The sequence below is a fragment of the Schistocerca gregaria genome, chromosome 2 (assembly GCF_023897955.1).
Source record: "Schistocerca gregaria isolate iqSchGreg1 chromosome 2, iqSchGreg1.2, whole genome shotgun sequence".
NCBI lineage: Eukaryota > Metazoa > Arthropoda > Insecta > Orthoptera > Acrididae > Schistocerca > Schistocerca gregaria.
Window position 1 is genome coordinate 399,494,118 of NC_064921.1, and position 14,494 is coordinate 399,508,611.

Here is a 14,494-nt window from a genome sequence, read left to right on the forward strand (position 1 = left end):
TGACACTACAGTAAAGAAGATACATTAAGTTTCAGACAGGCACAATTAAAAGACACTCACATATCATGCACGTCTTCAACAGGTTTATCCTACTCCATCAGGGGCTGGGCCACCTGTGAAAGCAGCCACGTCATTTACCAGCTCTGCAGCAATCATTGCACAGCTTTTTATATTGGTATGGCTACCAACCAGCTGTCCACCAGGATGAGCACAACGTGCAGCTGAACGTAACACACTTAATTTCAATGGCTGCTTCACTACTCGAGCCAACTGTATCCTTCCTCCATCACCAGCTTTTCTGAACTGTGCAGATGGGAGTTATCCTTATAACATATTCTCTGCTCCCGTAACTATCCTAACCTCAACATATGGTAACATACTGTCCCCACACCCTCCACCCAACAGATTCCACCCCCTCTGTCGTGTCATCTCCTTCCCATTCTCATCTCCCACAATGTTTATTTGCAACCCTCTGCCAAAGCACCCACCCATCTTTCCCCTTTCCTCTCCTTTTTGCCCACACCTCTCTGCCCCACAATGTCCTGATGCTGCACCTGCTGACAGTCCAGTCTCTACACACCCCAGCAAATAGCATTCGTTTCTCTCCCCACATGTATACTACTATCCCTTCCCCTTCCCCACCCCCTCCAGATTGCTACTTGCATCTCACATGATGTTGCATTCCGGCCCAAGATGTTGGAGTTGGTGGTCAGGTGTGCATGAGGTATGTTGGATTGTGTATAAGTGTGTGTGTATGTGTGCGTGTGTGAGAGAGAGAGAAAGTACAAGGCGTGCTAAAAGCTAAATATGGTAATAAGAGAGTTGTATTATGGTATATAACTGATTCTGATATGAAATACGAGAAACTCTGAGTGGTGTTGAAATGAGCATTTTTACTTACAGTATCAGACATCATAATGGGACAATAAGGGAATATTCATGTACATAGTAGTTTAATATTTTGAACAAGTTAATGTTTAAGAGGCCCCTAAAATGGGGATATAGATTATATGTAATAGTGTAAGGTCCAGTGAAACCAATGTGTTAGAAATTGTAGACAGATTGTGTTCCACTTTTGAAGTTTTGTTGTGTAATGTAAGAGGAAAATTTATTTATCTATGTCATAACATTGTATGTGATGTCTTCAGTTCCCGACTGGTCATAGGTTCAAACTTGGTCAAAGAGAGGAGGTATGTAATGCCACCATCAGATTTAGGGTATTAATGAATTAAAAGCAGCTCCTTTGTGGCCATATGTGAAGCAAGCTGGTGAGCTCAGAAATGATGACATGTAATTTCACAAGCAAACCTGTTTGTACACTGTGAGGCAGCTGGGGCAAGCCACAGTATTGTGGTGACAGTGCAGAAAGTCCATGCAACTATGAGAATTCAGTGGACATACACATCATTGGCACTGCTCACTCAGGGCCACTTGTGATAACTCAGGCACATGCTGCTGAGTGAGGTAAACAGTATCAATGAAGCAGAATGTGGATGGCAAGCAGCCATCATGATGCACCGACCCCCTGACATCATCGGCACCACTGGCAGACCACACACCTACATAGGGAGTATCCAGGAGTGTCTCAGCACATTGACACTGTAGCTCAAGACAAAATGAGATATGTTGTATCTTGCTGTTGAGTTTTCCTAGCCATCCCTGGCTAGCACCACTGCCTCCACAACCTGCCACTCCAATAGCTCCACACCATATCTGCTCCATTCGTCCTCATCACTATACCTGGTTTTGCTAGTCATGTATATCTTAACTTGCTCCACAACTCAGAAGGCCCTCCTTTACTCTCTCATTTACAGAATAAGATATATGAGTGGTTGAATAAGTGAGTTTCTTCTATGTAATTGGCTCCTCTTTTTCCAGAAAGTGTGTAGGTGTGACCAGTAATGTTCCAATAATGGGACTGTGTATTTCTGGTCTACACATAAACTATATTTGGTTTATTTACAAAGTACTGGATGCTGTCTTTAATTATAACTATAATAGACAAAGAAACCATGGAAACACTTACAGCACAAGCAGCAAGAGTCAGTCACAGAGCAGAACCTGACAAATGAACACATACAAACATCTTACATATAACTTAAATAACATCATTTGAAGAAAGCTGAGTTCTCCATAAAGAGGCAGAGTACGGAAAAAAAAACCAATCCTAACCCTGAGAGCAATTTACATATCTTACAACATTTTACACAATGCCATCAAAAGATAAAGTAACCATCTGCACTAGCTCACGAAGCGATAAGAAAAAGTACTTACCATCTGCTGTACTTATAAGTAAAATGTCCAGTCCTTGTTTTTTGATAGATGACTGCAGTTTTGGAAAATAATGTAGATCAGTTGGATAAAAGTCATTTGGAAAGTCGGTTACTTTTGTTGTTTCATTTGTGATGAGATTCCACTTCAGAAGAACGTGATCATCCCTGTAAAAGAAATAAATGGGCTTGTGCACAGATAATAACCCAACATACAGTTTGACATTGGTTATTAACAGGATACTAAAAAAAGAGATTATGACCTATTGATCACAACTAACACTAACAACATTACTCAGTATTGTCTGTACTGAGATATGAAATTCTTTATGACGTCCAGTGAAGTTCCAGAGCAGCAATCAGCAAAATGAACAGGGTGTTGAAGCTCCATAGCAGGTTAATAAGAGCAAACAACTACTTCAGGTCAGCAACACCTTAAATTTGTGAAATATTATTTATGAATATTAGTTTGAATTAGCACAGGGGATACATGCAGCAAACATTTACTTATTTGTTAGAGAGGAATGTGGCTTCACTGGGTGTGGGCGTAATGGTTCTCTGCTGAAGAAAGTATGGATGTGAGCAGCAGCAGAAAGGAGGTTCTAGCAAGTGTACAATAACTTCTTTATTATTTCTTCACTAATTTATATAGCTTGGATTCCACAAGGTAACTGGCTAGAAATGGCTATGGACAGACTTGAGAATGAACACAAGTCTTTAATTAATCCAGTCAAATCATACAATTCATTTCCATCTTTAGATAATACTCTGATGTTGAGTGGTAGGCATAGCAATTCCAGAGAAGAGGGAGGTGAGCTGCTTACACAGAGTAGTGCAGACTCAATTGTTATGGTCCAGGGCACACCACGGTGCTCAGCTGCAGCCTGGAAAGGCAGGAAGTGACGTCAGCTGTCGTAGCAGGAGGTCATGGGGCTGCCCAGAATCAACCTCTGAACTACTGGCTGGACTCTGGCAATGGCAACTGATCCCATAGAGGGGCAGCAGTGTACTAGCTGCCATGGTTGGGATACTGAGGCAGAGATTCATAGGTCACAGTGGCAGAGTTTATGGCAAGAGATACCAGGGCTGCATAATTAGAGCTCGCAGTGACATCTGACATACAGCAGACACTGTATGTTGCCCTGCCATGCCAAACATGATGTTCTCAGCTGGGCCTGTGTTAGTTCTCAGTGCTGAATTCATGGAGGGGTTGCATTCGTGGGCCACCACAAACATCTGTAAGAGGGCAATGGCTTGGATCTGGTGTAATCCGCCATGTGCATTGATGACACAGAAGTTGGTCAAGTCGGAAGGCCTACTCGGAAGCTGGTCCCAAGAAACTGACACATGTAATGGTGTCATAGAAGTCTTGCTGCTGTTGAGGGATGCTGATCAAGCACAGGTGCAAGCCAGCTTTGACTGATGTTTGTGACTCGTGGCCTGATTTCAGCACTGCAAGTTCTGCTACAGTTCATCTCGTTACAATTCTGCCGTTCTACAAAAAAAATTCACCCTTGAATTTTGGCTGAAACACTGTCACTTATTTACATATAATTAGAGTTGAATTATAATTAAAGTTTCTATTTCTGGTGTCATTTATTACCATTTGCATTGTCTCCCTTATTGTTCATGTCAGCACTTGCTTCACCCCTGACACTATGTATTTATTTGCGTGATCTTCACTTCTGCTCATTTACTAAGTTCCATTAGCAGTCACATCATTTCACATCATGGGAAAGGAATGGGATTAAGGAAAGGTAGCCAATTTGTGTAAACTTGCTTTTCTTTCCACTTAATATTTACATGCTGAAATTCTCATCTCACACTGTCTCCTATTATATAAATCAGGTACATCTAATAATTAACAGAATTTTTTTTTAAAAAATTCGTTTGTCATTTTAAGATACATCCTGCATTTACAATGTCATGTTAAGCTGCATCCTGGATTTACAAAACAGTAGTGTACTCGTTTCTGCAACTACAACTGAAAGAGACCAGGCATTTGTTTACGTTTATCTATATGCATACTACCTTATTATCTTAACTTTATGATCCAACTCAGTAACGAAAACTTATTACAGCATAAATAGGTCAGTGGTAGCATTTCAATTAGTGCATTCTTAATTGTATTGACCATGTAGAACTCCTTAACAAACACAATTCACAAACTTCTTCCTCACAATACTTTAATAAATGTATGTAATACTTCTTGATACTCACAATTCTAACTTATCTCTCTACACACACACACACACACACACACACACACACACACACACACACACACACACACACAGTTCCATTGCACCTTTTAAAATTTACCATACATGGTCAGTGATAACCTGGTTCTAGTCTAAAAGATTCTCATACTTATTACCTAAACTTTAAGAATTTACAGTTCTCAGTCAGTTTTACAAAAGAAATACTTATGGTTATTTTGGTCTCTTTCTAAATCCTCTCTGCACCCACAGTTTCCCATATCTTAGCCAAGTGTATTCTTGGCACTGGTTTGTGTAATGACCTTTTGATAGCAAAGCCAACAAATCACATTGTGTGACTCACTGCATGGGGCTGAATGTCCTTCCCAATTACAATGCACACAAGTTACTGGTGTTAGAGGTTCGACCCTCAGGCCTACAACTTACATATTGAACAACAAGGAGGTTCTGGTAAGATACAATATCTTCTTCATCGCTTCTTCAATAATTTGTACAGTTTGGATCCCACCATGTAACTGGTCTGAAATGGCTGTGGATAAGCTTCACAATCAGAATGACAAGTCTTTAATTAATCCAGCGATCTCACACAGCCATTCAAGTGCGTTTCCATATTCACGTAATATTCTGGTGCTCAATGGCAGGTATAGCAATGGCAGAGCACAAGGAGGCAAGCTGCTTACATAGAGGAATGCCAAAAAAGTGAGCTGACTTGATGACGACTGTTCGAGCGCAGCACATGGCTCAGCTGCAGCACAGCATGGACAGTGGTTGATGTCAGCCAGTATACAGAAAGGTTGCGGTGCTGCTCAAAATCTAAATCCGATTTACTGGCTAGAATCTGGTGATGACAAGCAATCCTGTGCAGAGGGAGGTAGTCGCTGGCTGACAGGTTCAGGCTAGTCAGGCAGAGGCATGTAGGTCACAGTCTGGTGGCAGTACAGTTTATGGAGAAGACTCCATGGATGCATCAATAGAAGTCATAGAGAAACAATTACTAACAAAGAGATAGAGGGCTGGCCAGTACTTACCTCAGCTCAGTACAGCCGATAGAAACACAAAAAACAACCGAAAATTTAAGTTCCTAGCTTTCGGAATAAATGTTCCTTCATCGGGGAGGAGAGAGGGGAAAGAAAGGGAAGAAGGGAAAGTGGATTTAGTTACTCACAACCCAGGTTATGAAGCAACAGGGAAAGGAAAACAGGGAAGGTAGCAAGGATGGAGGCATGGTTGTCAGAGGGAAGCCAAAGATATTCTACTGCAGGTACTGTGCCAGCTTCAAACCAAAGAGGATGCATACAGAAGTAAAGAGGTGTATAGTTCGTTTTTCCCGCTCGCTGTTCGGGAGTGGAATAGTAGAGAGATAGTATGATTGTGGTTCGATGAACCCTCTGCCAAGCACTTAAATGTGAATTGCAGAGTAGTCATGTAGATGTAGATGTAGAAGATGTAGGATGAAAAGATGCATGAATGGCTAAAGAGGAAAGGGAAAGAGCATGCCCTCCAGCATAATTCTAGGGACCTAGGAACCTGCTACACGGTATGTGCCATTTGGCTTCTCCCACCCAACACCAGTCCCTCTGAACTGCGGAGATGGGAACTTGCACTCCAGCACATCCTTTCATCCCGCCATCCCCCTGGACTGAACCTATGTTAAACAACCTCACTCCCATTTACTTTTCAGTCTTCTCCTCTTCTCCCTGCTGTGCCGAACATGATGTACACTCAGCTGGACTGGCATTTAGATGTTGGTCCTCAGCACTGATTTTGCAGAAGGGTTGCCTTTGTGGGCCACCATGAACCATTTGGTACAGGGAAATAGCTAGTGTCTGGCATTATTGGCAGTACACATCAATGTCATGAAAATCGGTCAAGCCAGAGCGACTTCTCAAAGGCTAGCCCCACTATCCACAGATCACTGACAATCAGAACAGGGTCATAGATGTCTAGCTGCTGCTGAGGGGTGCTGATCAAACAGGGGCAATGGCCAGCTGTGGCCAATGTCCATGGATTGTGACTTTGTTTCAGCAATCCAAGTCCTTATACAGTTCAGCTAATTACATATTCATGAAACTTAATAAAGAAATGGAAAATGCAGGATGGAATAATGGCAATATTACGAATAAGATAGATTGCTACTCACCATATAATGCAAATGTTAAATGCAGACACAAGCAAAAGACTCAAATGAGCAACAAAAAGGACTTAATCTGAATTAGATGGCAGTCTTCAGATGAAGGCCATGATGGCCAAAACCTTACTTGTTGGGCAAACTTTTGCTTGTACCTATATGTGACTCAACATCTCTGCTATTTTGTCAAAAGATAATCAAGAGATATATAGAGCATGCAGTTTCTCTTTCATGAAGGATAGTAACTTAGATGCAACTTATATGTAGACGTTGATATAAATTATGTGAAACATGGAGTTGTTTATGTGGTATGTTTTATACAAAATTGTTTAAAAACAAGGATCAGACACCTTGATAATTGCTGAATGAGAAACATATAGGCTAACACTGTGTGACGTCACATATTTGAGCAGTATATCAATTATGCCTGAAGATAAGCTTTAAAGGATTACAACTGTCTACTTGACTGGTACTTGAACTTGGATCTTTGTGCTTAACAGGTAGTGTGTTATGGCATTGTTTGCGGCAAAATTTCCATTATATCATATTCTCCTGGTGACAGTCATCCAGCAGCATAGCCTCTGTGGAATTTAAAAGATATAGAAAGGTACTATTGGCAAATTCAAGCTTTGATTCAATCCATGATTCATGTTAAAACAGCATAATTGACAGTATTTTCTTATTTAGTCATGAATAGTTTATGGATCATTGCGGGAAAAGTGCATGTTTTATTATGTCTGTGATGCTTACTGTTCCTTTGTTTAGTGGCACATCAGCACAGCTTGCATCATCAAACCATTGCTGTACATTGAGTTGAGTTCAGGCACATCTGTTTTTTTTTATTTTCATGTTAATGCCACAATGTAAACAGAATAAATGCCATGATCATCATCAGATGCAATCCTTCTATGAAATACAAATAGCACTTTATGCACTATGGGTCATAAAAAATCAAAATGTATAGAGACATTGAGGCACTTAATCTAATGTATAACATTAACCAAAATAAATATCCAAGCAGTTCTAGCAAGTCGGTTATGCTTTACAATGGAGATTATTCCTCGCTATATCAGCAGTAGTCTGACAGGCAGGCTGAAAGCTAATTAGTCAACTTACCTAAACAGTTTGCGGCTCATTTTTCCTCATCTTATCATAAAACTAAATTTTCTCTATGCTTATTTTTTCCATACAATACAAAATCTCATCTGCATGAGAATTTTCCAATCTTAATCAGCTAGACTGTTACAGCAGATAATTAAAGTTGGCTTGTTTGTGACTAAAGTGGCATTCTAGATGCAAAAACTTCAAGAATGGCTACTAGCTAAATATAAAACTTTCGAGCTCTATTGGTAGTTACTATTATTACGCAGGGTACATAGGCCCTATATACCATTATCAAAACTGTAACAAGTAACAGATCGCACTCAAACGTAGAGGCAACCATAAAATTGTTTCATCCGCGCACTGGAAATTTCAGTAATTTTTTTGTTTCCATCGTCCAACTTATTTAGCAAATTGTAAATGAAGATAGATGTAATTTATTTACCACTTTCCTTAGATCTAATTGATCTATTATCTTCCTTACTTCCGTTTTTCTCAAAAAGGCAAATTCATGTAAATAAATTTGATGATACAAATCTATGTTACAAATTTATACTGACCCACAGGAATAAATTTCCTCGGTAGTATTCCACGTAACACATGTCACTACGTCCTTATGTTGTGGCTCATTTGCAAGAGAAGTTTTGAAACGCATGATACTGCCGATACTCCCGGACCCTTAGGAGCAGTGCAGCTTTTCTTTCTTTAAAAAAAAAAAGGAACTGATGCAAGAAATGTACCTATTCCGCACCAGTTGTAACTCTACTTTATTATTTTCATGAATATTGTTGTTGACGCTGCTCGCATTCTTCCCTTTGAATTACACAAGGACTCCACACGACACCAAAACACAACAGTATCCATGACAACACGCGAACACATTTTAATTACACCGCCAAGCATCCTCCAGAGTGTAAACACACGCAAGGACTCTGCGATATTGCGCTGCAGTGCTTCTTATGTATACTGCGATTTTGTCTGACATAACAGAGTGCGGCAGTTGTTCGATCAGAGAAACATCGAGTATAAAGGTGAGGCAACTCCGCGAAATTTGCTGCAATGCATAGTGTGCTGTAGGTACTATTTAGACTTGTTAGCTGCCTTCATGTAATTTTCGAGCCTCTGTGAAATCCTTCATTTGTAAGTATACACGCTACTACAACAATCTACATGTTGCTAATTATATAAAAAAAATGATTGTTCTGGAAATGTAAGATCTAGAGAGGGAATTATAGCTTACCAATGCGTCATTAGTAGTTAGTAGATTGTTTCGCTTCGTAGTATACCGTAGAACTGTGTTTAATTGTATGCGTACTGTAAATGACATATAATCCACCTTTTACACATTTACTATAGAGAAATCATCGTAAAGAGAACAACCCCGTTTCGATGCCCACAACACACACTATAAGAATGTGAAACGTTGGTGAACAATATTTTCATTTTATGACAAGACAGAAACGATTTGTAATCAAGTACGAATAGTCTGTGCAATTAGACCTATGTGAAATTACGTAAGCGCACTTTTTTTTTCGTGCAGAAAATCTGTGTACTTTTAACCTTTTGTAACAAGAACAATTGCACGTTTTGTGGTCTGTTGAAGGTGTTACACTGTGTAACTATGAACATCTGTCTGGAATGTTAACAATTCTCAATTTTATGTAATTAATAGCTTGACTGGATCAAGTTATTAGTAACGCAAGGAATGAGCAAACTTGTATGAGCTCATACTAGAGGAGAACCACAGAAGGGGGGTGGGGGGGATGGATGGGAGGCATGCATGCAATATTTGAGAATCAGCAGCCATTTTGGAAGTGACAATTATTATAGTCAGTGTTATTAAAAGAATAATTCTCACGGAATGACTGGATCTGAAGGCCAATAAATAAAACTTGTAATTTGAGGGAAGGATGTGTATTTGTACTTACTGAAGTGCATGTATCAAAGTCCTTTCGCTCTGAAGGTATCAAATGCTGGTAATTATTACACTTCTCTACCATCAAAAACAGCTGTGCCCTCAAAAGTATATTGTTTGAAGAGAGAACTTTAATGGCAAAGTTTGTTAAAAGCTTTATAAAGTAAGAGCAAGAAAATGTAAAATTTGCAAAAATGGGGTACAACCTTCACATCCTTAAAATTTCAAGAATTCTATGAGAATTTCTCTGTGCAGTTACTAGTTGTGGAAACATGATGTAATATATTGTAAAAGAAATGTTACAACTTCTTATGTAGACAAATACAAATGAATATGACACATAATGTTACGTTTGCTACAATATAGGCTACTTTTGCAGATATCTTAACCTAAATTACATATGAAGTTTAAAGCGAGAATTATGTGAAAAAGAGAATGGATGGGGAAAATAAATTCTGGAAAGTTAAATAGATGTCACTATCAAGGCTGGATCTCCACTTTTTAGTTCAACCATCCTTGTACAACTAGCAAATATTTGTAGTGCCTTTACAATATTATCTTCAATTCACAAAGCAATAATTTATGTTGAGAGTGCCACATTTTCCTTTAACATTGAGACATCCTTGTTCGTCTCAAAACATACATCTAACGAAAATTCATACTCAGAAAGGGTCTAATACATTTGCTGCTAAGCACCTTTGATGCACCACCACCTATACTAATTTGGCAGGAACATTTGCGATTCCTCTTCCCTGATGTATTTACTAGGTCCTGTACACACTGACAACAGTAGCCACATGCAGAAAATACCTACGGCCCTTGTTTCAACTTTCGTCAATTTTCCATTCGGAATTCTCAAAGCACCCATTGCGTCAGCCCTGTATGGGTGTGGGATATTACTAGTTTGTCATCCAAAGTGTAATAACTCCTGTTTTGCTCATACTGTGCTACCACAAAAATGTTGTGAATCTTTATGAAGCCTATGGAATCATCAAATATGAAATTCGACCATTTCCTCTATGTGATGGAAACAATTGGCCATACAGTTCAGAAGTAAAATGATCTCTCTTCAAAACACTAACAATCTCCTTCTTCCATTTCATTTTAAGTGACAGAAATATTCAGTTTTAGATTTGGGTATGTATATAGCTATTTTGTTAAACTTCTTAAGTTTAATACACTGCTGTGAGACATAAAATCCATCAATAGCTCCATGAATGGGTTGCCCAATATCCTGTCATTCCATCCTTTCTTTGTATTATTTTGTGTACAGAGATGACAATACCTTATGAGATTGAGACTGTTCGATGGGAAAATGGTGTCCCTCTGGGTCAGTATCTATAATGTGCAAATCATTGTGGAGTTAATGGTGAAGGACGCTTTTTATTCTGCAACATTTACAGATTTAATTGCCATTTCATTTGTGTGGTGGGGCCCCTGGGAAAAAATGATATTTATTTTCACAGCATACTGGTACTTGAAACTTGGTAAGTAGGCTTGCAAATGGTAATTGGCATCCATTTTAAAGTACCTGCAAATTCAGATTTTTCACTATTCCCTTGCTCACCTCCCATAAGTAGAACAAACCTGCAACCTTTCATGCTACCCTTCTTTGCATACATCTAATGTACGTGGTCTGTTCTGTTTGAAGAATAAAGCCTTTTGGCCAAAAGCTTACTTCCTTAGCAGTCTTTTTGATGTGCCTGTTTGTGATCCAAGTCCACTATATGGTGAGCAGCAATTTATCCTGCTCATAATATTGTCATTATTGCATCCTGGATTTTCCATTGTTTGACAAAGAAGGTTTCATACGAGGGAGATTTAGTATGTACTGTACACATTCACAAATTGTAACCCTCAAGACCTGTTTGCAACATTTAGTATGTCAATGAAAATAATCTAGTTTTGAAAATATAATGTAATTGTGTAGATCAAAAAATCAACTGACCGAGAGGTGACAAGAGGATAAAGAAATACGCAAGCTTTTGAAGCCAGTGGCTCCTTCTGCCAGAAGGGCCGAAAGGGAAGGAAGAAGAATGAAGGAAAAGGACTGGCAAGGCTTGGAAAATCGGGAGAGTTTAGAAATGTCACACAGAACACTGTGTCGGGGTGACTTAATGAATGGGAAGAAAAGAAAGACAGATTGTTGGGGATTGCACTAGATGAGATATAAATGCATAAGAGCTGAAAAGTGGAAGGTAGGCTAATAAGTAAAACATATCACTATGAAAGAGTTAATAAGAGTGGAACGCTAAGTGCTTTATATGTGCTGGAAGCAGGGGCAGGTACAGGTAAAACTGGCTGTGTCAGAAAAAGATGCAGAAAACTAAAAGGGGATGGAAAAAATAGTTGCTGAGAGAAAATTATGAAACAAAGGAAATTAAAGAAAGTAATGTGCTAGGTGGGTGGCGAGAACCAATGACATATTGTAATGCCAATTCCCACCTGTAGAATCCTGAGAAGCTAGTGTCTGCCTGAAGAATCCAGAGGCACATGTGGTGAAACAGCCACTAAGGTGGCAACCTTCCTGTTGAAGAGCAAGCTGTCCAACAGGATACTGTGCATTGCCAATTTACACAATCTGTCTATGCCATTTCATCTTAAGTGATAACCTGGTGACAGTTCTCTTAATGTAAAAGACTCAATGGTGTTTATATAATAGCTGGTACACAACACTTAGTTTCACAGGCATTGCATCTTTGAGAGTATGTTTGCCAGTTACAGGGCTGGTATAGCTATTATTATGAGGGCACATATGGCAAACTTTACATCAGGTATGATCACTGGGGTAGGAACCACAGGGTGGGGAAATGGTTGCAGAAGGAGCATGGGGTCTGACGAGAAAGGCGTGATGGAAAAAAGGTCACAGAATGGACCTAATTTCAAGGCTTGATTTTAGGAAGTTGTAGCCTTGTCGTAACACAGTAATATATTAAGGACCAGGAAAATACTGAGTGACACATAGAGTGCTCCGAAGTCATTTTTTTAGAGGCATCAGCAGTACCGGGATTGGATGTGATGGCCCAGGAAATGTGGTTTTGATGTAGTCTGGTGTGTTAATTACATCCAGTAAAGGCTGAAGTGAGAATGGTGATCTATTGCTATAGAGTCTGCAACCAAATGAATACATTTGCATCAAATGACAAATGTTTGAGAGGCATCATTTGACATGGAAAGGATGGCAATTGTCAATAGGTAAGTACTGCTCTCTTTTAGTAGTTCTAGGTGATGATGTCAACATCAAGGAAAGTAACATGGTATTTGGAATAGGACTGTGTGAAATTCAGGTGAAGAGTGCATTAAAAGGATCTGAAAAATGTTAACAGAGCAGCCTCGTCATCAGTCCATATGGCAAAGATGTCATCAATGTATCTAAATGAAACCAGAGGCTGAAGGCTTATGGATTCCAGAAAAGCCCTTCACAAGTGACATATGAAAAAATTGGTGTAGAAAGGAGGCACACTGCTTCTCATGGCTGTGCCCCGATCTGTTTTTATGTCTGCCCCTCAGAGGTAAAGTAGTTGTTGATAAGTAGTAAGTTGATTAAAGTGAGTGGGAAGGTTTTATATCAGGTGGGCGGTGACTGAAAAACTTTTCAGCAGCAGAGAGATTGTGCACATGGAGGATGTTGGTATAGGGGAAAGTGACATCAGCGGTGACAAGTAAAATGTGTAATTAATATAGAAGTGGAATATTTGTACCATTGGTTGCAGGTGCTGATCAGCTAAGGCAGATAAAAGTTTGGTGGATGCTTTAAAGCCAGCAGCTATGGGATGGCCCAGGGTGATTGGGTTTGTGGATCTTGGGAAGAAAGTAAGAGATCAGAGTGAGAGATTTGGCTGGGTTAAGAAGCTCTGTTGACTGAGATGTTAGTCCTTGTGTGGGACCAGAGGTTCTAAGGAGGAACTATCTATCAGTTTATATGAAAGAGGCACAGATCTTGATGGCAGATGCTGTACATAGAGGTGTCTGTCAGATGGCATGACCCTTGCTTATACACTCCTGTTGGTCTAGTACCACAGTGGTAGAACCCTTGCCTACCAGGAGGATAATGATAGCTACCAGTTTTTAGTGAGTGAAGAGCCTGGATTTCTGCAGAGGATAGGTTAGGATCGTGTTGTAGGGACCTGAGAAAGGGTTGTGAAGCAATACTGGGTGTTAGGAATTTCTTGGCAGGCTTGTAAGCAGTGATTTTTGAGGTAGTGGTGGTGGTTCAAGATGGGATCATGGTTGGAACTGTTAAAGGCAGGGATCAGTGCCAAGTTTTCTGTTGCAAAGGTTGTGGAATTGGCTTGCAAAGTCGTATTTCGATTTGACATTACATGTGAAGGAAAGTAGGAACATGATTAAATGCAGCTCTAGAGCTGAAAGTGGGACCCTAGGATAACACAAGTAATTCAGGAGGAGAGAGGCCTTAGCTCAGAGATTGAGAAAACTGTGGCTGGTTTTTGTGATAATGAGTTGCCATTGCTGTGGGGGAGGCAGTGGTGAAGGCTGGGGGCTGTTAATAAGGTTGACCAAGCTCAGTTTGTAGGAGAGAAGTGGTGGTTGACAGTGTTGCTGTTAAGAAAATTGGAGCGTGACAGGAAGGGAAATGTCACTATTGACATAGTTCAGGAAAAGATAGAATAGCTTTTTGGACTGATGTATGACCTGTTGTTACAGTTTGAAGTTGACTTTGCAGCTGATACCATCTGAGGACACTTGAGTGTCAGATAACTGCAGGATATTGTAGAAAGAAAGAAAGAAGTGTGTTGAAGTGGAAATTGGCAAATGAGCCATATAGGACACAACCAGTCACCCTGAGCAATCCCACAACTGCTGGTTTCAAAGTACCTACAAAATGTTGAACATATTAAAG

At 39.8% G+C, this 14,494-nt stretch overlaps 2 protein-coding genes across 4 annotated transcripts in view; one reads left to right on the plus strand and one right to left on the minus strand.

The window, feature by feature from the left end:
- Positions 1–8,603, minus strand: part of LOC126322385 (intraflagellar transport protein 80 homolog) — a 421,167-nt gene extending 412,564 nt beyond the window's left edge. Inside the window, exons 1-2 of one of the 2 annotated variants that reach the window (XR_007558988.1) lie at positions 8,279–8,590; positions 2,275–2,438 (exon numbers count right to left, since the gene is read on the minus strand). Coding sequence is in view for 1 of the 2 variants with exons in the window: in XM_049994301.1 (XP_049850258.1) it covers positions 2,275–2,438; positions 8,279–8,373 (259 nt within the window). In the remaining variant the exon portion in view is untranslated. Of the gene's footprint in view, positions 1–2,274; positions 2,439–8,278 lie in introns of both variants that reach the window. The other variant, XM_049994301.1, reaches the window with a different exon arrangement.
- A 67-nt stretch (positions 8,604–8,670) lies between these two features.
- The window catches only part of LOC126322441 (growth hormone-inducible transmembrane protein-like), a 78,227-nt gene continuing 72,403 nt past the window's right edge, over positions 8,671–14,494 (plus strand). Inside the window, exon 1 of one of the 2 annotated variants that reach the window (XM_049994367.1) lies at positions 8,671–8,749. The gene's annotated coding sequence lies outside the window, so the exon portion shown is untranslated. Of the gene's footprint in view, positions 8,859–14,494 lie in introns of both variants that reach the window. The other variant, XM_049994368.1, reaches the window with a different exon arrangement.